The sequence below is a fragment of the Pan troglodytes genome, chromosome 14 (assembly GCF_028858775.2).
Source record: "Pan troglodytes isolate AG18354 chromosome 14, NHGRI_mPanTro3-v2.0_pri, whole genome shotgun sequence".
Taxonomy (NCBI): domain Eukaryota; kingdom Metazoa; phylum Chordata; class Mammalia; order Primates; family Hominidae; genus Pan; species Pan troglodytes.
The window spans coordinates 116522913-116545233 of NC_072412.2; the positions used below are offsets into that span (position 1 = coordinate 116522913).

General features: G+C 43.2%; 1 protein-coding gene and 1 long non-coding RNA gene across 10 annotated transcripts in view; both read right to left on the reverse strand.

Moving 5' to 3' along the window:
* ANKRD10 (ankyrin repeat domain 10) overlaps positions 1-15192 on the reverse strand; it is a 36443-nt gene extending 21251 nt beyond the window's left edge. For 6 of the 9 annotated variants that reach the window (XR_010150568.1, XR_010150567.1, XR_010150565.1 and 3 more), the window contains exons 1-3: positions 14793-15160; positions 10676-10828; positions 6323-6414 (exon numbers count right to left, since the gene is read on the reverse strand). Coding sequence is in view for 4 of the 9 variants with exons in the window: in XM_009427238.4 (XP_009425513.2) it covers positions 6323-6414; positions 10676-10828; positions 14793-15002 (455 nt within the window). In the remaining 5 variants the exon portion in view is untranslated. Of the gene's footprint in view, positions 1-6322; positions 6415-10675; positions 10829-14792 lie in introns of all 9 variants that reach the window. The other 3 variants (XR_010150566.1, XM_509739.6, XM_016925540.3) reach the window with 3 other exon arrangements.
* On the reverse strand, positions 11723-12893 carry LOC134808160 (uncharacterized). The gene is made up of 3 exons (XR_010150570.1): positions 12762-12893; positions 12354-12408; positions 11723-11831 (listed from the first exon to the last, which is right to left on the reverse strand). It is a non-coding gene; the product is annotated as an uncharacterized LOC134808160 (long non-coding RNA).
* Positions 15193-22321: the final 7129 nt, after the last annotated feature.

A 22321-nucleotide genomic window follows, 5' to 3' on the forward strand; every position in this document is an offset into this window, starting at 1 on the left:
AGCAGCCCACCCATTTTCTCTCTACTATTCTTTCAAAACAGGAATATTAAAATGTGGTACAACACAGAATCATCTTTACTGTGAATTACATGTTCTGCTAAGTAACTTGCAAACAAAAAAAATCAAACTGGCATTAACTTTACTAAAGATACAAATGCTTATATGCTATATTTTCTTATTCTGAATAGAATATTAAAATTTATTACCTCTAGGCCAAGCACAGTGGCTCAACCCTATAATCCTGGCGCTTTGGGAGGCAGAAGCAGGAGGATCACTTGAGGCCAGAAGTTTGAGACCATCCTAGGCAACACAGGAAGACCCTGTCTCTTCAAACACTCAAACTGATATCTAAGAATTCTCCCCCAAAGAACTTTCACTAAAATTCATACCTAAGAATTCTCCCCCAAAGAACTTTAAAAATTAGGCTCCACTCTGAAGCCAGCCAGGGTCCCACCAGTTTCCACTTATAGTGCCACAATTCCAGAACAAAGAAGAAGCCGTTCTGATGAGAACGACTTTGTTTCAATTTTGAAAAACCACGGATCAGGAAATACCTGAAGTAAAATTTTTAGAATCCGAGTTGTCACATCACCTTCAGGATGTTTTCTTATTGTTAATGCCATGTGACAATAAAAGATAACAATTTTTATATAAATAATATTTCTGTTAAAATTCTGATCTCAACTTAGCTATTGTTAGTTTACAAATAGAAACGTAGATATCATAAATTAGGTAAGCAAAGCATGCAAATCTAAAGCATCTCTATCTGAATTCCTAGATTAGCGTTAAAACCAATCACCGCAACAAATACCTCAACAGTATGCCTCGTGTGCAGAAAGGAAGCGATACTGAACATTCAATGCCACAACTGTAAGGTTTTCGGAGAAGCACCTGTGGCAGTTTCAGCAGTTTCTATATGGAATGCTCCCCCTTTCTAGGATTACTTGAAAAAATCAAGTCAATTCGAATTACGTAGCTGTAAAACATTGACATGTGTAGTTTTTACAGATTCAGAATCTTCTGTGTGATTTAAAACGGGCAATGGTTCATAATACAGGAAACTTAAATAATAAGGGATCACATATTTGCAGGCAACATTTGGATTAAAAATACATAGACAACATAAGGTGCAGAAGCACACTGAGCTTAAGCCATTGTCATGTGACCACCTTGACCATGAGCTACTGCTCTAAAACACTGCCTTTTAAATTACCTTTGGTAATTTTTTAGCATGAAGCCAATTTAAATATGTCAATATTTCAACATAAGTTTAACAGTATGGACTAAAAACCATCAACTCACGATTCTGGTTACTTTAAAATTTGGTATGCTGTATCTCAAATACATTAGTAACTATTCCTAGATGGAAATAAGCAAATACATGGAATCATTAAAAAAAGATAAAAAACATTACTAAATTGTCCATTTGTAAAGATAAAACATTAGCAAACATCTTAAGATATCTTCAGCAAAAGAAATACATGTGTATTTTTAACCCTTTGGTATCCAAACTCTTATTTAATTATGAAGACTTTCTTAAATATATTCTTCAGTTAATAATAGGAAGAAACTATTTGTAAAGAGTTTCTACCTAAATAAATTTGGTGCCAAGTTTTCAAGTTTAAACTTACTGAGGATAGTTTTACACTGCAATTGAACCAAAATTATGTTTTCAAACATTAAAATGTAAAACCATCATTCCAGTAGTTTGATGAAATATTTAGCATGCTCCTGCTATAATTTAGCAAGGGAAAAAGACATTTGGATTTAGAAATCACTGGTTTTATTTGAAAGCACTATCTATAAAAGTAGTAAGGAAATTATTAAAATCTGTATTTTAATCAAGCTGCTATGAAAAACAATCAAAATTCTGAACAATTTCTTAACAAGTCTAGAATGGTATCAACCCACTTACTGTCCCTGTCTAGCAGGCAGAACTTAATAGCTATCTCAGGAACTGATTCCTCCATCCTGAAACACCTTAACAACCGGAAAATAGCCAAGACCAGACAAGTCTGCTGTGGTGACAATTAGATAAAAGGAGGCTGCACAGTGGCTCACACTTGTAAACCCAGTGCTCTGGGAGGCCAAGGTGGAAGGATTGCTTGAGCCCAGGAGTTTGAGACCAGCCTGGGTAACACAGCAAGACCCCATCTCTACAAAACATTTTTAAAAATTAGTTGGGCATGGTGGTATGTGCCTACAGTCCTGGCTACTCAAGAATCTGAGGCGGGAGGATCACTGGAGCCCAGGAGTTTGAAGTTGCAGTGAACTATAATCATGCCACTGTACTTTAGCCTGGATGACAAAGTGAGACTGTGTCTCTTTTAAAAAAAAAAAAAAAAAAAAAAAGAGGAGGCAAAAGTAGGATGTGAGCATGACTAGAATTCAGAGGACCTAAAATCAGAAAATATGAATTCAGAGTCATAATTCTGGTAGATTTTGAACTGAAATATTATTCTGATGGGCAAAAAAATGAACAAATATAAATAAACCACGAATTTCAAAATGAATAGCTAAAAGTAAATCTAGGTTACATTTTGCCAAGGGCAAAAGTCGCAAATGAATTTAACACTAATATTAAATATGCTCATCACCTGTATTTGACCTAATGAAAATCTGGTTTCTAGACAGGGCTCTATGGTAAACAAACAAAGGTGGGTCATAAATGTTCAATTATGATCCAAACTAAGACAATTCCATTTTAATTAAAATTTCTTTTAATTAAAGTGAAGCAGAATTTTTTGTGGCATTAGAATAGTCTACTAACATCACATTCTAGGCTTTGTTATTATAGCCAACTGTGCCTACTTTCTAAACTAGGCAAGAGAGACTTTTCTAGAGTGAGTCACTGAATTTGCTTATATAAGGCTATCGATGCTTCTCAAGCTATCTAATGATCCCAGTTAAGATAAAAATAATTAAGTTAAAATACATGTAGCCCAGCTGAAGATCTGGTTACCACAGAATAAATGGCTTCTCAAGAAATCCTCTCCTGTAGAAAAGTTCTGAGACTCTGCCATTAAACACTGGCATCCGTATAATGCAGTATTAAAATGGACCTACAAATCTGCCTGAGATGCAAGTCATGCTGGTTTCATTCTAAATCTCTTTATTTCTACTCAGTGGCATAAAGCTATTTTACTAGCTGGTTGATATGGAAACATCCTCCACTTATCTCTCAAGAAAATCAACACAAATCAGCCAAAAGTAATTGGTACCAAATTACTGAAAGTACAGCTATTCCAAAGCCCGAATGCTATTTACAATGCTAGTAGTGAAAAGGTCTTCTTAATTATCAGCAGACAGCAAGTTTTCAAGTCTTGGTCCAAAATCACATTAAGACTTAATGTCATGCAGTTATTTGTTCCATCGCTCAAAAGAAAAATGAGATGACGATCTTTCTCTAACAGTATATCCTCTTCCTCCAGTCAATACCTGAGCACCAAGCAAGCAGCACTCAAATATTGGGGGCAGTGGAAAAATGGAACTACCATATAAGCAAGATTAAGGATGGTGACAACTTCACGTACTTGCTGAAAACTCCATACACAGAGATTTAGGTCCTTTAAAGTACACAAACATTTAGTTTGGTCACAAGTTAGATTTAATCCTGTGCGTTTTAATTTTTAGATGTAAACAATGGCAAATAATAATGATCAACATATAAGCCAGAAACAGAGCCTCACACACAGAAAACTTGGCACCAAAACTCAAGATTTAAAATAAGAAAAGAAAAAGAAAGTCCATTAACATACTCACGTGTGGTGCTAGAAAATTTAATACGATGCACAGCAGCTGAAATGCGTTATCTTACAGATGCAACCTACATTAACAAGTAAGTTATATAACAAACCATTCTAGCCACAGACACTTAGTGTACTTGCCCTTATTATTATGTACCTGATGTCCAAAAAAGCACAACAATTTAAGACTTTGGGCACTTTATGTAGCAGATATATAAAAAGCAAAGCAGGAATTAAGAGCAAATGAATTTAATAATACTGATATAAGGCAGCTTTTAATCTATTCACAGGAAAAGGAAAAATTTATATTATCTCCTAAATATTACAGCATGTAATATGAAGAGTTAATAATCTCGTCCATTCTGAATGAAAAAAAGTAACTTTAAATAAGTTAATTCTATGCTCCCTGAACGTCTTAAAGAAACAGTTATGATTTGCTAGGACTACACTTTACCATATGAGCAGCGTTACAGGGAATAAAATAGACCTAGTACCATTATTTTGGAGATTCAAACTGTTACACGTTGGTGGACTAAATGGGGTAAATTATTAAAATGTGCAGAAATCAAGAAGCAACTTACAAATTAACTTACTGACAAAACTGACATTTTATCTCGATGTTAAAACGAAATAACCACATATACAATAGCAATGAATAATGATTACTTGTGCTCTATCTCCAGGCCAAAGGCTTATAATTGTTTTTGGCTAGGTAGCTCAGGCTAAATATTTCTTCTAAAAAAAATATGAAAGCTCAGTCCAGGGAAGTCACCATAATGCAGGGTCTTGAGTGGTGGCTCTTATACTGAGAAGGAAAAACAGACTGGCACCTGAGCCCATCTCAGCCACACCTGGTGGAAAAGAGACACTTGAGGGCCCTGTAACCAAGGACAGAATTGTAAATAAAAGATTCTCATTTTTTAAAAGACACCTACTAAAAAAAAGGACATCGTGATATTTATTGGCTGAAAAGATTAAGCTATCCATAAAATGAATAAAACATCTTTGTAATAAAATGTTCAGGACCAATTAGAGTATTATTTAGAAAGTAAGTCATTAAAAATATCAACTTCTAATTATCCACTGTTTCAATAAATGACAAGCAATTTAATCAATTATGTTATGACTCCGTATTTTATAATGAAAGCTTGTTGTAAAAATTAAAGATGAGTTTTAAATCTAACTACAGCTAAGAAAAATGCACAAATAACTTTGCTTTAAAGCAATCCACTGAGAATCATCTCAATGTTCTACTAGTATATAAAACATACTATCAATTGTTTCTACATTACCTTTAGTCACAACTATACATGAAGTCGCGAGAGTCCCTGCAATGTAACAGTAAACAGAGGCCATGTTTATAATACTAAATCACTATATAAGGATCACAGCCCAAACTAATGGTGAATCTTGCCAATAAACTTAACAAAACAGAAGCTAAGCTATTCACAGATGATTGACAGCCTCCGGTACCTACACACGTCGTGCATTAGCCTGTATGGTTTTGCTGTCTAGGACCTATTTTCAATATAATACAGAGTCAAAGCAATGAAATGGAAACCAAAGGGTTAAACTAGTTTTGTGGGTTTTATTTCCTCCAAAGTCTAAATGTTCACATTTCTGATTAGAATAATGTGGTTTATAATTAATTTTCATGAATTATTCATAACACTTAAGGTAAAACAAAAAAGCTGATATTGGTTATTTTGGTTATTATAGCTCTATAGCTTACACTCAACATTTAAGGGTGAAAACCGCATCCATTTTGTTAATGCTGTGAACTGCAGAAGAAAAATTTTTATAATATAAATCTTTAAGAAAAAGTTAATACAAATAAATTTAACAACTAAAATAAATGTATAATGCCATGGCTAATGATTTGCACATAAGATCTCCTTTCTAAAAGACTACACGTAAACATTAAGATTGTCCTATCAAAGCATAAATAAGCTAACTGATGTAAGCTGGGCTAAAACGAAAGATAGTTAAAAATAATGCCACCGGTACCAGAAGCTTACAGCAAGCTTGAGGTCTTTAATGTAAACAGCCCTATTTTACAAGGAACTATCAACCATTAAGTTACAATGGGCTTTAAAACATAACTTTCTCACATCTGCTAAGACGTGGGAATCAAAACCTAGAAAAGTGAATTTTCTTCAGAAACCTTCTGAGCCAGAGAGGTCTGAAAAGATATTTTAATCCAATCCAAGCTTCTTGTTTTGAAATCAAAATTAGGCAAAGAAAAGTTTAAAGACCACAGTGACACAACTAGTTAGTGGCAAAGTAATGGTGGCAAAGTAACGATGCCAAGTTCCAAATCTAATTAGTTAACTGTTCTTTCAGTTCAAATACACTCTCTCGACAAGAATATTGAGGCTGCTGTGAAATTAAACCCCCTCCTCTAGAGATCAATTTAATCCACACAATTTTCCTAACACCAACTGTTCTAAAAGGCAAAATTACATTACTAATTTTGAAAACAAAGTTTTAGGACTTTTGCCTGCTTATGTACTGCCTTTAAACAAAACATCCTCAACTACATCTTTAGCTGGAAAGAATAAACGAAAGACACTTACTCGACGTGAGCCCCATTCGCCACAAGGGCACTGATGCATTCTAGGCTCCCAGAGCGAGCTGCCTTGTGAATGGGAGTTTCACCCTCACAATCCTGAAACAACAAAAAGCAAAATATACACATACTTAGAACAAAACTTCTGACATTTTGGAAGTAATGTCATTAACACAGATCAGAGACCTTCTCATTCTTTCTTGAAGTAAAACATGTTGAGCAACATCTGAAGCAGAATACAAAGAAATCTATACGTGAATGGAGGATGAGAACGAACCAGGAGGGGCCAAGATATTTGGTCATTGACCAAATATCTTGGGGCCTCTCCAGTAGTGACAGCGTGATTGCTCTCAACAGTGATTTATAAATCACTTTACACTGGATCTTAGCACGTGTGTTTTATATAAACCCAGAATAAGTAACCAAACAAACAAGCCAACCAACCACACACATTAAAACAGTCATCAAGGCCAAGAAATAGCACATAATAGCTGACATATGGTCTCAGCTACCCACTTTCCTCTGTGCCTACCCCAATGTTAACCCGAGTCAACATCATCAATGCCGATCTTGAATCTTCTGCTTTGAACTTGAAGTGGGACCACAACTTAGACAAGATGGCTTGAGGTTCAACAGTTGATCTATTTTCAATATTTACTAGAGGGAATATTTACTAAATATTCCCAATCTATTTTCAGTATTTATTAGAGGAAAGGGAGAAGAACACAAAGGTAAAGCAAACCAAGCTTCATAAGAATGAAATTCCTGCTTCAGAAAGTGCAGAGGGGGTGGGGTGGCGGCGGGGGTGAGGTGTGGCACACACACAGGCAGAGAAAAGTGAGCAGACCCAGGAAAGCCACTGTGAACATCAGCAGTCAACCCAGGTCTACACTGCATGAATGAAACAACCTGAAAGACCATCTTCATAGGCTATCAGCTAAGCAAGAGAGAGGAAAGGCAATCAGACACAGCAATCAAGAGAAGAAAGTGCTTTCCGGTGGAAAATGAAGACTGGGAAATCCTGGGGGCTCCACAGCAACACTTCTTGAATACTCACACTGCAACCTCACTGGAAGCTGAACTGCGCAGACTACCACACAATTAAGAGACCAAGATAAAAATGAGTGCAGCAACTGTGGGTCACTTAGAAAACAGTTCATTCCTAAACTCAGTAAATAGCTAAGCTCCTTCACCAATTCATACTCACAGGAATAAACATGAGGTGAGGGCCACCCAAAGTTAAAAAAAACAGCGGTAGATTAATTTACAGAAAAATAAGAGTATGAAAGGCTCCAGTGCTTGGTAGAGGGAAAAGTGTGCACATTTATTTAAACAAAGGTCTAAAGAGACTATAAAGCAATGTAAAGTTCTAAACAGAAAAATCCATTTTTGAAGACAGAAACACAGAAAACCATTCGGCTATAAACTATCCAGTCAACTCGGATTTTTTAAAAAGCGAAAACCTAGCCCTATCCTCCCCAAAAGAGAGGTGAGGAGGGGAGAGTAGTAGAAGAAAATAAAGACAAATAAAAATTACATAAAAACATTCCCAGGAAAACTGGAGCTGAGATTTAGATAAAGTTTTGCCAAAAAAGAAAAAAGCTAAAAAGGAGAAAAGGTCTTTAAAGCTATCCTTGGAACAAGACAAAAAAGTAAGGGTCTGTCATGGTGGGATATTAACAGATGACAATGAAAAAGCAAAACTACCAAGCTCTGCAGGGACAACCTTTAAGGACAGAGCAAACACTAGAGAAAGGCCCGGACATCCTGAGAGAAGGTAGCCAAGAGAAAAGATACGTAAGACTAAAGAGCCAGGTGAAGGTGCCCGGGCCTCCAGCTCAGCCCAGTCACATCGCAGCCACAGCAAATTGAGTGATCTATAGGGAACTGGGAGCTGTGCCAGAATGCTCAAGACAGGCTGGGCACCCTGGGTTTTCATAAAGAAATATTTCATTTCCAATCTAGATATGAAAAATTAAAGACAACATCAAATGCCAGCAAAATTCTAGAAAAGGCATATGAAAGAGAAGGTTTGCTATTTACATACCAAGGCTAGTCAATATAGATTCACTAAAAACAAATCACAGGAAAGCTGACTTCATTTCCTCTTGGGGAAATCGAGAACACAGGCCTCTAGGCAGCATACGAGCTTTGGTAATCTCACAGGCTCACCTCAGAGACTGCCAAAAAAGTCTGTGGTATTAACTTTGAGGAAAATGAACTTAGAACTGTTAGTAGCTAACATGCCAAAAGATTAACAGACTAGAAATTGGCTTAAAACACTGCATCAACAGGTTCAAAAAATTAAATGGACACAACAAAGGAGAAAAACCTGGATTGGATCTGGCATCCTGAGTTTATATGAGAAATGACAGAAACTGTCTACCTGGAGATGAGTCAGCAGGCAGGCGGGGTGGGGAGCTAACAAAAGGGCTATTGTGTCCTCTAGAGTCACTGGGTGCCCATAACAAGAGGTGTTGAAATTCACCCACTACATAATAGAGCGAGATGATGCCTCAGATTCGGATGTAAACTCCACATGCCAGCAGACCACAACTACCTAAGATACACTAAGGAGAAATTCCAGGATGCTGAACAATGCCAAATGATATGCACTAGGCACATGTGAGGACTTGGAAATGTCTACCCGGATACTTCAAATACAGGGAGGGCTGAAAAGAAAAAGATTTTAGGATCCTGCCTGGGAAGAAGCAGAGTGTGGTAGAGGTTTCCAGGAGGTGTTATCTAGAGGCATCTGAGAGGAAGGTGGGGGACCCAGCAGCACACTTTCTGCCTCACTCTCTTTATCTATTGAAAATACTGAACTGCCATAAGACACTTTGAAAAGGGGGCTTCTTGATTTAAAAAGGTCTGGAAAGCAGTGTTAGACAATTTCTCTAGTCCTCTCTAAATAAGATGCTATGTAACAATTTGATGAAAATTAACCTACAAAAATTATATACTTAAATTCCATACTATTAATTACTGCCATTCATGGAATTATTAACGGTATTTTACTGATAAGGAGATTGAGCCACAAAGTTAATGACTTGCCCAAGGAATCAAGCCCACACTGCCCTTTCTACCAGGGGACAGGGGTAGGGAAGAAGGAAAAACACAAGGCGCTGCCCAGCACATAAGGGTATTGAGTAGGTAATTCATAACTCTCGAATTTATGAAGACAAGCAACAGAGCAGCAGAGAAATACACATTATGTAAAGGCACACGTGCGGAGATGGAAGGAGAGAAGTGGCAGCACAACCTTAAAACTTGTCCCATATCCCACATTCCAGTTTAGTAACAAACAGGCCTCAACTCTTGGCCACCTTCCATTTTCTTTTCTACTTCACACCTTTTAAGGGGACAAACTGCCTTATAACTTACCCCACTTTCCCACTGATCCTTGTTTTAAATCATGGCTAAAAACACCTTCTTTCTCAATTACTTACTGCTCAGGTGGGTAGCTGGGTTTTTAGAAGAGGGACTAGCAACAACCTTATACCTGGTTATCATGAAGGATTAAATCTTGGGAAAGACAGAAAAGTAGAAAGAAGACTTTGCATCCAAGACCTTGATGACTATAAAGCATTTAAAGATAGGAGTAAATAAGGCATAAAAACCAGCTCCCAGAGCCCATGCCCAGGTCTTAAGAGATGAAAATTATAAATTAGTCTAAGGACTAATCCATCTGCAGCAAAAGATGCTGAGTCTAGGGACTGCTCCCAGTCAGACAACCTAATGGTTATTAGATGCTGCTTGTCTCACACAACTAAGTACCTAACCATCTGAACGCGTGTGTGTTTGGTTTAGGTGAAATGATACTGAAAACACACCATGAAGAAAAATCTGGCACGATTATGTTCCTGTCAGTATGTTTAAATACCAAGTCCTCAAGTCACTTACTCTTCCCACTTAGTAAATGATACTTAGCACTTATCTGCATCAAGGCATCAACTTGTATCCGAAGCTCACTTTGGAGCTGACTTAATAGCCATGCTTTTCCCAGGATGAAAGTGTTTTTATAATTATCTGTGGAAATGAGGCTAAGGCAGCTCTGAGTAGAAAGCCAGGAAACCTGGGCTCAAGGCCAGGCTCCTTTAATTACCAGCTATAACCTTGGGCACATCACCCTGGATCAGTTTATCACACAACAGGTGAAAGCACTCTATGAACGGAAAGCATTCCTATGGAAAGGGCCTACTATCCTCCACAAACAACTGAAGAAACATAAATTCCAGTCTGCCCTCAGGTAAAGATATCAAACTCTAATTAAGGCCTCGATTTAAAGCAATACTGTGTATAATTATAACTGCAAAAAGAAAAAGCAAAAGCAAACCAAGTCCATCACCAGCACTCTTACCGGTTTGTTAATGTTGGCTCCTGCTTGAATCAGCCAGACCAGGCACTGAGGATGTCCCCCAAAGGCTGCAATGTGGGCTGGCGTCTGCGCGTACCGCGTGGTGGAGACGTTGAGTGTGGCTCCCGCTCTCACCAACTGCACTAAGCACTCCAACTTCGAAAACAAGAGGGGTAATGAAAACACGCAGACATGTCAGTACACTATTCAATATTACATGAATAATCGAAATTCTATAATGGCGACAAATGGCATTGTTACCAGTTTTTTAACAGATTAAGTCACTCTTTCCCAATGCCGTGCAAATTTTAAAGGACATTTAAGATAACATATTCCCTTGTCCTTATGAAAAAGACGGTAGATAGAAATAGAAAAATGCAAAAAGACGACTAACACTATACAGATTTAAATATTTCGGTTTCCCTACAATTGAATAAGCCAAAATCAGAAAATATTGGACTGCGCTGTTCCAAGACTTCTAACAAAACTGTTTGTTGCACAGACTATTCTAAACAAAAACGTTAAAGGGCTTGGTGGGTTAAAAAACTTTGTGTAGGCCGGGCGCAGTGGCTCATGCCTGTAATCCTAGCACTTTGGGAGGCCAAGGCGGGTGGATCACTTGAGGTCAGGAATTTGAAACCAGCCTGGCCAACATGGTGAAACCCCATCTCTACTAAAAATACAAAAAAATTAGCCGGGCGTGGTGGCGGGCACCTGTAATCCCAGCTACTTGGGAGGCTGAGGCAGGAGAATTGCTTGAACCCAGAAGGCGGAGGTTGCAGAGGGCTGAGATCACGCCACTGCACTCCAACCTGGGCGACAGAGCAAGTCTCCATCTCAAACACCAATACCACCACCACCACTTTGTGTAATGCCAGGCGCAGTGCCTCATGCCTGTAATTCCAGCACTTTGGGAGGCCAAGGCGGGTGGATTACCTGAGGTCAGGGGTTCAAGACCAGCCTGGCCAACACGGTGAAACCCCATACTGGGGTTTCAAAAATACAAAATTACAAAAATTAGCTGGGTGTGGTAGTGCATACCTAGAATCCCAGCTACTCAGAAGGCTGAGGCAGGAGAATCACTTGAACCTAGGAGGTGGAGGTTGCAGTGAGCAGAGATCACGCCGCTGCACTCCAGCGTGGGCAACAGAGCAAGACCCTGTCTCAAAAAACAAAAAACAACAAAAAACCCCACAAACTTTGTGTAGCTATAGTAAACTCGTCATAGTCAAAGACTATTTTCTATAGTGTGCACAACTGTGCACTTTTACACAAGCCAGCACTGAATACTCATTGAATACTCAATAGAGGCCCCATTCTCCCCATTTTTTTACTTTTCAAATGACTTGTATTTAAAAACCCTATAGGGGAAAAAAGCCTACAGCATAACTGAGCAATGCACCTAGTGGGTGACTAACATGGCAAGTTAAGACTTTGTGGCCAAGCACCAATACCATGATAGCCTCCGGCTCAAATAATTTAGCGCATTCCACAAATTTAGCAAGTGCCTACCATGTGCCAAGCAACTGTTCAACCCACGTTCTCTGATCCTAGACTGCTCATTTTCCCTCACTCCAATCACAATGCAGTTAGGGAACAAGCTATGCCTGACTGCAAGCAATTCTCTTCAAGAGGAGAGACCTCACCTGAAGACAAAACACCTGACACTCTACCATCTCACCTCAAGGTTTCTTTTTCCATCTCTCTTAGCACTTTCAGGCTTTCAGTAAACACTCCTGTGAGATGAAGAGTACAGATTCAAAACACCCTCTTCAACCAACTTGGACCTGGGAGTAAAGGCTGATGTCTATTTATTGCCTTTATTAATTTACTGGGTGAAAATGAAAGTATTAATTAGCGATAAGATGAACAGGTTGCAAATCCAATAAAAATAAAACGGATGAAAATCACTTGGCGTACCAAAAATCAGCTATTCAGGGCTCGCTGGCCTTAAACCTGTTACCCTTGGGTTCAATTTAGAAACTTGGATTTGGAATTCTGGAAAGATACTGTTCAATATGGTATCATAAAAGCTACAATAGAGATTTTAAACAACCCGTTTAGTCCTCTGGCAACAAACGAGTCTTACCAACGGTTAGGGGATCTTGTGCACCACTGGCACATTTCTAAGAACACGAGCCTGAAACCTGTGTAAGAGGGCAGCCGTTAGCAGCGCTGGGGAGAGCCTGGACTTCGCAAGCGGTAGCCCTGAGTCCTGGCCTGATTTCTGTCCTAACGGCTTCTTCTCAGAAGGAAATGTTTGGACACTGGACAGGGGCTTTCTAAGGCCCCTTCCGTATCTAAGACCAAAGAGCCCTATGATTCAGACAGCTGGAAACAATGAAGTAACTGCTTCTTGTTACAACATTTGATGACCAAGGTAAAGCTACTACTCAAAGTCCCATGGAAGTAGACTTTTGAAAAGTGATTTCAGTTGTTTTTTAAAAAACTGTGATAAAATACACATTAAAAAATTACCATTTTAATGTAACTATTTTAATCCCCAGAGACAAGTGGAGGCACCACTGGATTACATTTTCTAAGTGACCATCTGTAATGAGGCTTTAAGCATTCCACAGATCGTTGTTCACTGACTGTCACCCAGTATTGTGTCGTTCTCAACCAGGGTAGAAAGGACAGAATCCTAAAGTTTAGTGTAAAAATAAACCACAGCAAGAGACACTCCGGAGGGAGGAAATCCTCAGATTACTAACTGCCCCGGGAAATCTATTTAAGGCTGCAGGCAGAAGCGCAGGGAGGAGGCTTTATTACTTTTGTTTCTTAAGAAACTCATTTCCCCTGGGCACCTGTTTTCTCCAGCAGGTACTACGGTTGCACAACTTCAGAGACAGTGCCACAGGAACCTAACAGCCCTTGAGGACTGATTAACTTGCTTGTCCCACCCCGCTCGTCAAAACTCCTTTTTCATTTCTTTTATTGAAAGAAAAGTGACTTTTCCACTTTAAAAGAATCAGAAACTGCTTTCCAAGAGATACAGCTGCGTTGTGAATGTAGCACCAGGGGCAGCAAGGTAAACCGCAACTTCATCAGCTGGTAACGACATTACCAGGGCCAGGCCTTCTTAAAGTAACTTATTTCACATTACCTCTCACATATTTCTGCAAAACCATTTAACCCCATCTCATCATTTACGAGAAAAACACTATAAACATCCCTGAATTTTAGTGAATTAAGAAATATTAATTAAAACCAGTCACTTCTGAAATGCACGGTGAAATCTTATTTAAGATTTCTGAGAGCAAGTACCCCAACGACTTCACAGATGAGGAAACTGTAGCTATCCAACCTTTTAAAACCTTAAAGCAGCACTGTGTTCCCCCAGAATTTTCAGTTTAAGAAAAAAGAGGGGAACGTAAAGCCTCCACGGGAAGAGAATTCTGCTTAATTTAACCACTTCTGCAGTAATTTAGATCCAAGATAAACACAGCCGTCACTAATTTTCCTGAAGCGGGGTCAGCTACGAGCCTTAAAGCAAACCCAGAAGCTGGAGAGCCGGCCTCCATCCCACACAGCTGCCCGGGCCTTCCAGTCCCGCCGGGGCGCTTGCTCCTCGGCTGAGCTCGTCCGCAGCGCGGCCCTCGGCTACTGGCGAGGATGTGCGGAACCAGAAGGCCGACCGCGCCCGGGCATTCCCCGCGCGCCTCTGACCCCAGCTCGGCTCCCCGGAAGCCGCCTGGGCGACTTCGCGGCCTAATACCCGGCTCTGCGAAATCGCTCGCGCCTCCGGCCCGGCCTGGAGGGCCCCGCGCCATCCGCGCGCGCGCGCTCGCACAGGATCCGGCCAACAGGCGCCGGGACCCTTGGAGCCCGCCTTGTTAGAAAGTTGCTACGCGCGCCGCCGCACATGCGCCCTAGGCCCCTCCGGACGCAGGCGCCACCGACCCCACTTCCGCCCCGCGCCCCCCGGCTGCCCCGCCGCGGCTCCGGGCCGCGAGCGCTGCCGCACAGGCGCCCTAGGCCCCTCGGGGCACAGGCGCCGCCGATCCCGCTTCCGCCCCGCGATCCCGGCACGCCCCACGTCCCCCGCACCTCAGACCCGCTTTCCCCGACTCCCACTGGACAGCAGCGGAAAATGGCGCCTTAAAGCGTTCGCACCCACCTTGCCGAAATGCGCGGCCCAGTGCACGGGCGTCCAGCCATAGAAGGAGTCCTCAGAGGCCAGGTGGGCGTGGGGTGTCTGCTGCAGCAGCGAGCAGAGCGTGGCCAGGTCGCCGTCGCGGCAGGCGCGGTGCAGCGGGAAACGGAGCGAGAGCAGCTCCTCGCTGGAGAAGCCCGCCTCTACGCCCGCGCCCGCTCCCGCCGCCGACATGGTCCGTCACCGGAGAGCGCGGGGCTCGCTGGCCTAGAGGACGCGTCGGGTAGGACTCGAGAAGCCGCCGCCGCAGCACAAAGGAACGAGACTAGCGCCGCGGTCGCGTCCCACAGGCTGCCGAGCGGAGCGCGCACAGAGGGGGCGGGGCGGGGCCTGGAGCGGCCGGGCTGGGGGCGGGGCCTGGCCCAGAGGACGCCTTGTGCAGCCGGGCAGGGGGCGGGGCCTGGAGCCGCGGACCTCTGGAGCGGCCGGGCAGGGGGCGGGGCTTGAGCCGGAGGCCGCCTGGAGCAGCCGGGCGGAGGGCGGGGCTTGGAGCTGCGGACGCCTGGAGCGGCCGGTAGGGGGCGGGGTCTAGCCTAGAGGACGCCTGGAGCAGCCGGGTAGGGAGCGGAGCCTGGACCAGAGGACGCCAGCAGCAGCCGATTAGGAGGCGGGGCATGGGGCTGTCGACGTCTGGAGCAGCCGGGCGCTGGGCTTGGGCTAGAGGACGTCTGGGGCGGCGGGCGCCTGGAGTAGCCAGGCAGAGGGCGGGGCCTGGCTTGGGTCCACGCCTGGGGCGGCCGGGGGCGGGGCCTGGCTGGAATTGACGCGTGGAGCTCCGGTAGAGGGGGCGGGGCCTGGCTGGGCCGCTGCCTACAGCGGCTTCCGGGGCTTGGAGGTCACGGGGCTCGGAGGTCACGGGCCTGGCTGTGTGGGGGGCTCAGGGGCGTAGAGTGGCTTAGCAGCGGTCTGAGCGGGTCCCGGGGCCTCCGGCGCGGTGGGTCTCGGCTGCGCCCCGGGTGCGGACCGTGATGTCTCCAGCCTGGGAGCCGGTCCGGGCGGGGAATCCTGGCTGCCGGGGGCGCAGGTTGAGGCTCTGCGGGCCCGCGCCCTGAGCGGGTGGGAGTCACGGGTCTCCCGGAGGCCCAGTAGCGCGCGGTGAAGTTGTCCGGTAAAAATTTATGGAGCGCCTACGCGGAGCAGGGCTTCTCGTTAAAATCTGGGAATCAGCAAGCCCTAGTTCCTTACAGAGCAGGACAGATTCCTCGGTTTTGTCCGAGGGACGCCTTCTTCGGAACCGAGTGCGGTGGGCTAGGACTATACGTTTGCAAGTGTAAGAAATAAGCGAGAAGACCAGACAGAGCAAACAATAAAAGGCTTTTTGTTGAGAACTGTATAAATGTAAGGGAATACTAAATCCCCTATTTTGAATGACAGTATCATGGACTTTATTACATATGTAATTTTATTCTGATTATGAAAGCATCAGTAATTTCACTATTGAGGAATAACCACAATGTTTGTGAATATTTCCTTTGCTTCTAAATATGCGGTCTTTTTAAATCATGTATTTTATCTCATTTGTATATATAGTTTTTCGCTGTGTAAATTTCCTTCCTTTTTGCAAAATTCTACGTCACAAATTGAACTTTAACAAGGCAATTAGATGTCTAGGGAAGTACTGATGCACGAGAAAGCATATTGCAGCATTGGTTAATAAAACAAAAAAATAGAAACCTAAGATTTAACAAAGGGAAATTGTTAACTAGTGGTGTAAACACTCAACACAGACATGTCTTCATACAGCAAACATTTGTTGAGTACAATGCTGAATGAAACACATTGAGAAACACTCTATAGTGGGGAAGTAGCAAATATTTCAATTCAGTGAGCAATTGCTAATGAATGGAAAATATGACACATAGAATCTATCTTCTCTCAGGGAGTTTGTAATCTGTTAGTGAAGCAGGAAAGAATAATCAAGCAATACTTTTTTGTTTGGACCAAAAGGGTGAGAATAGACTATAAACTCATTTCAGGTTTTGTTTACTCTAGAACGTAATCATTTTTCTTCTCACATACCATGTTGATTTTAATCTAATCTCTTTAAAATATATCGCCCTGATTTCCATCTTTCCTAGGAAAGAGGCGTCCCATTTTGCGAAAGGACGTGAGTGTATCTTGTCCTCCATGTAATGAAAGGGAGGGATTACTCGCTAGGCTACATTCTGGGAATGGTGAAACAGAGACAGTGGTAAGTCAAGGAATTTGTCCAAGGGCAAACTGCATGCCTGTGGCAGAGCTTAGAATAATATCCAGACCTAGGTTCCAACCCACTGTTAGATTTTTTTTAACTTTGGAATTTATTTTGCATAGAGTATTAAGGGCTAGGAAGATAAAATAGGTTATAGTGATAGGGTACTTCGTGTACGTCTTTCCTCACTTCAGATGACTGGGTTTTTTAACCCAGATTATTTAGACTATATACATATTTATTTAGCTGTACTGGAGTAGACTGACATATATACGTGGTGATGGATCCCCAAGACAGATCTTGTAACTGTGGCAGGAGGATTGTGGATAGGATGGTGTCTACCGACTATTCCCAATGCCAGTAATCTAATTGGTTGGTCACCCAGATTTTGCTCAACTCTGATAATTGTCAGATGCATTCCAACTAGAACTACTCTATCTTAAATGGGGCTGGGTAAGATGAGGCTGAGACCTATTGGGCTGTATTCCCAGATAGTTAAGGCATTCTAAGTCACAGGATGAGATAGGAGGTCAGCACAAGATACAGGTCATGAAGTCCTTGCTGATAAAACAGGTTGCAGTAAAGAAGCCAGCTAAAACCCACCAAAACCAAGATGGTGACAAGAGTGACCTCTGGTCATCCTCACTGCTACACTCCCACCAGCACCATGACAGTTTATAAATGCCATGGCAACATCAGGAAGTTACCCTGTGTGGTCTAAAAATGGTAGACATGAATAATCCACCCCTTGTTTAGCATATAATCAAGAAATAACCATAAAAATGGGCAACCAGCAGCCCTTGGGGCTGCTCTGCCTAAGGAGTAGCCATTGTTTTATTCCTTTACTTTCCTAATAAACTTACTTTCACTTTACTCTGTGGCCTCACCCTCAATTCTTTCTTGAGTGAGATCCAAGAACCCTCCCTCTCCTGTGGTCTGGATTGGGACCCCTTTCCTGTAACAATCATTACCAATCTCAGATTTCCTTTGAGACTCTCATTTTTTAAAAGCTCCAAAGAGAGGAAGAGTAGATTCATAACATCTTTTTCATCTGATGAAGCAACCATACACAAGCCAACTTAGGCATTTGAAGATACGATCCAAATCCATGAAAGAAAACAGGAAAACTCAAAACTTAACGTATTAAGATTGCCTTTAGATTGGAATTTTTTTTTTTTTTTTTTTCAAAAAAGGATTGCATTGTGTGAGAAATTGTGGAAGTGGGGTAGGGCTCAGTTGTGTGAATGGCACAGTGATTCAGTGTCCATACGTGTGACAGACATTGGTGGGCATCTCTTGAGTGTCGTTATTACACCAGGAGCAGTGCGCCCTGAGGGACGTGGGGTTGGAGAGCAAGGTAGGCCCCAGTTGATGTTCCATACTAAGCATGCCATGCTAAGGAGTGGCTTTTTACTTTCAAAAAGTTTGGGAACCAATGAGGGGTTTTGTGCTATTTAAGGGAGGGAGTGATGACTTGGGATGGAGGGGTGGGGGGACCCGGGTCAGACTTGCAGCTTGGCTGTGAGGATGGAGATCAGGGAGCCCACTGTGACAACACCTTTAGGACTCAACGTGGGCCTGCAAGCCTTGCTGTTTTCTCCTCGGCCCCTTCTCCATTCCTATCCACATCCACTACGCTGGCAAATCCATCTTTTGAGAGGGCAAATCTGCTTAAAAATTGATGTAGGAACAGTTTCCAAAACTTGTCATTCAGATACCACCTGCATGTGGATTTTTTTTTTTTTTAGACAGGATCTCACTCTTGTTACCCAGGCTGGAGTACAGTGGTACAGTCATGGCTCACTGCACCCTTGACCTCCTGGGCTCAAGGGATCCTCCTGGGCTCAAGGGATCCTCCTGCTTTGGCCTCCGAAAGCCCAAAGCACTGGGATTACAGGTGTGAGCCATGGCTCCTGGCCATATGTGGACTTTTATATCTACATAGGATTGATATTTTTCTCTTAAAACTGGTTCACTTTTTTAAACTTAGCCACTTCATTCACATCCTCTCATTAATAAACCATTAGTGAGTTTGTGGTGCTAGTTACATTTTCTCCCTACCCATTTAAACAAATAGATATCAAAATAGAGTTTGATCTATAAACCTTCCAAATTGGCTCCTGCCATTCGAGGTTTTCAGACCACACCTGGGAAATGCTCCCAGCAAGCAAAGTCCAAGATCAGACCCTTGGCTGGGTGATGTCCTTACAGCCAGGGCCGACTGCCTGTCTTTGGACTTCTTGTTATGTCACTGCCCAGGGCTGTCCAGAGCATGTCCTTGACACCGGGGCTACCTCTGCCTGGAAGGCTGCTCCCTGCCCTGTCCCAGAGTCCACTCCTTCTGATCTGGGTTGAATTGTGTCCCCCCCAAATTCATGTGAAGTCCTAACCCCCAGAACTAAGAATGTGGCCTTATTTGGAAATAGGGTCATTGCAGATATAACTAGTTGACATGAGGTCACACTGAGGTAGGGTGGGCCCCCAATCCCATATAACTGGTGTCCTTATAAAAAGGTGACATTTGTCATGCCTGTAATCCCAGCACTTTGGGAGGCCGAGGTGGGCGTATCACCTGAGGTCGCGAGTTTGAGACCAGCCTGACCAGCATGGAGAAACCCCGTCTCTACTGAAAAAAAAAAAAAAATACAAAATTAGCCTGGTGTGCTGGCACATGCCTGTAATCCCAGGTACTTGGAAGGCTGAGGCAGGAGAATTGCTTGAACCCGGGAGGCAGAGGTTGCGGTGAGCTGAGATCGCACCACTGCACTCCAGCCTGGGCCACAAGAACAAAACTCTGTCTCAAAAAAAAATAAAAAATAAAAATAAAGGGACATTTGAACACAGACACGGGAAGACGACCACGTGAAGATGGAGGCAGAGATGGGGGTGATGCTTCTACAAGCCAAGGAATCCCAAAGACGACGGCAAATCACGAGAAGCCATGGAGAGGCCTGGAGCAGATCCTTCTCTCACAGCCCTGACACCTCCATCTGGGCCTTCCAGCCTTCGGGACTGCAGGACAACACATTTCTGTTGTGAAGCCGTCCAGCTCCAGGAAATAACACACTGGTCCTTGCTGGGTTCCACCTCTCTCGCCCGAGGTGGGGAGGCACCAGCCACCCCCTGGATGCCTCTGTGCATTGGCTTCTCTGGTGCTGTTCACTTCCCTTTCCAAAGCTGTTTCCCATGTTAGGACAGGAGCTTCTGTCCCCTGCAGGCAGGCCCGGGAGGATCCAGGTGTCTAGTCTTGAAAATGTTTTCAACTGATTTCTGAATTTCCCCATGTGGGTACCATAGAGGAAAGTCCCTAGTGAGTCCCTAGCGAGTTATTAAAATGGCTTCTACTGATCTTCCTGGGAGGGGTGCTGGTGGCCTTGCCATGCTCTCCTCCTCCGGCCGAGTGCCCAGCCACTGATCGGCTCCTGGCTGGACCGGGCCCTGGTACCTGGTGTGACTCAAGGGATTTATATCTTCCTCACCCTTCCTGAAATTGCCACTATTGTATTTATTCCTTAAGAACATTCTAGAAAGAAAAGTATTTACCCTCACAGGATTTCCCGTCACCTCCAAATGAAACAATTTAAAAACCAGACAAGTAAATGTTACTTCTTTTTCTAATCGTGAAAGAGATTTTAAAAAAAATCCTGACTGTGGAGAGGCGTGCCTGAGACTGCATCCCCCTATTCATATACTCTTGTAATTAGAAACATGCCAGAGATTTGCTTCTGTGGGCTTTAAGTGTGGAAACCAACGATTGTCTTTCCAGCTGCCCCCTCTCTGCTCTGGAGGGGAGCTCTTGGTGAGCCCCTTAAGCAGATAGAGGAGACTGCTCTGAAAATATTAAATACTTCTGGCTGATGCTCCATGTTCTGCTGAGCAGTGTCACAGATGGATCTCTGTCTGTCTGTCTGTCTCTCTCTCTCTCTCTCTCTCTCCATCATTACTGTATCCCTCGAACGTAGGAAGTAGGACAGTGCCCAGCCCATATTAAGTCCTTAATACCTATTTCCTGAATGGCATGAAATTGAAATGGAAGACTGAGCTTCAAATCAGTTGATAGCTCCCTTCAGAAAGAGAGAAAGCACCATGGACCAGGGATCTCAAATACAAAGAACATGAAGATTCTAGAATCTTACTAATCATCCTGTCTTGCTTTTGTCTTGTTAAAAAAGTGATTAGCAAAATCACTTTAAATTAGCAAAAGTGATTACCCATTAAAAAAAAAAAAAAAAGGAAAAGTCCCCAGTTCTACTCAGAAGCAAGCGCAGGTCTATCTGCTGGAGACTGACCGTGGCGTGGGGAGGGATGGGTGGGCGAGGGTGTTGAAGGAAGGAAAGGGAAACAAGCTGCCAGCTGGTCCCTGCCACCTAAGGAAAGAGCAAGCCACCAGAGGTGCTGCTGGGGGAGGATGACCCGCAGGTGGTTTCCTGACACCTTGACCTTTAATTTAGTAACCCAGTGCAGTCCTTGAAAATGTTTTCAACCGATTCCTTAATTTCCCCATGTGGATACCATAGAGGAAAGTCCCTAGTGAGTCATTACGGTTATTAAAATGGCTTCTGCCGATATTCCTGGGAGGGGTGCTGGTGCCCCCGCCACCCCCCACACATGCTCTCCTCCACTAGCCGAGTGCCCAGCCTCGAGTCAGGGCCCACTGACCCGCTTCTGGCTGGACCAGACCCTGGTACCTTATGTGACTCAAGGGATTTACATCTTCCTCACCCTTCCTGAAATTGTCACTATTGTATTTATTCCTTAAGAACATTCTAAAAACAAAAGCATTTACCCTGATAGGAATCTTCATGACCTAGGATAAGATAATCCACCCATCTCATGTTATAAGGGGACGTGGATGTCACCTTAAAACCGCTCATACCTCACAGCACAAGACTGAGTGAATGCAAGTCCCAGCCATGCAGAAGCACCAGGGTGTGGGGAGCCAAAGAGATCAAATCACAGTGTGGGCTCTGCCTTGCAGAAAGATGCTTGATTGTCTCCCTTTATCCTATAGCGCCTAAAACCTTCCACAACCCTCCAGGCTCTTCCAGACTTGAGCGCTGACTATAAGCTTAGCTAACTGTTTTACAGAGCAGCCAGAAGCAGGGATGGAAGCTGGAGAAAACAGCACAGCTCTGGCCCTGGTGCAGAGCCCGTGGATGACTACTGGGACAGTTCAATTTCTTGTTGTGACAGCCTTCTTTTTCTTTTCCCTGTTTCTGAAGGCTGGGTTGAAAAGAATATTGCAAAGAATATTGCACAGGGGGTTCTTCTGCTGGAGGAAGGGTTTCCTCCCTGCCCTGCC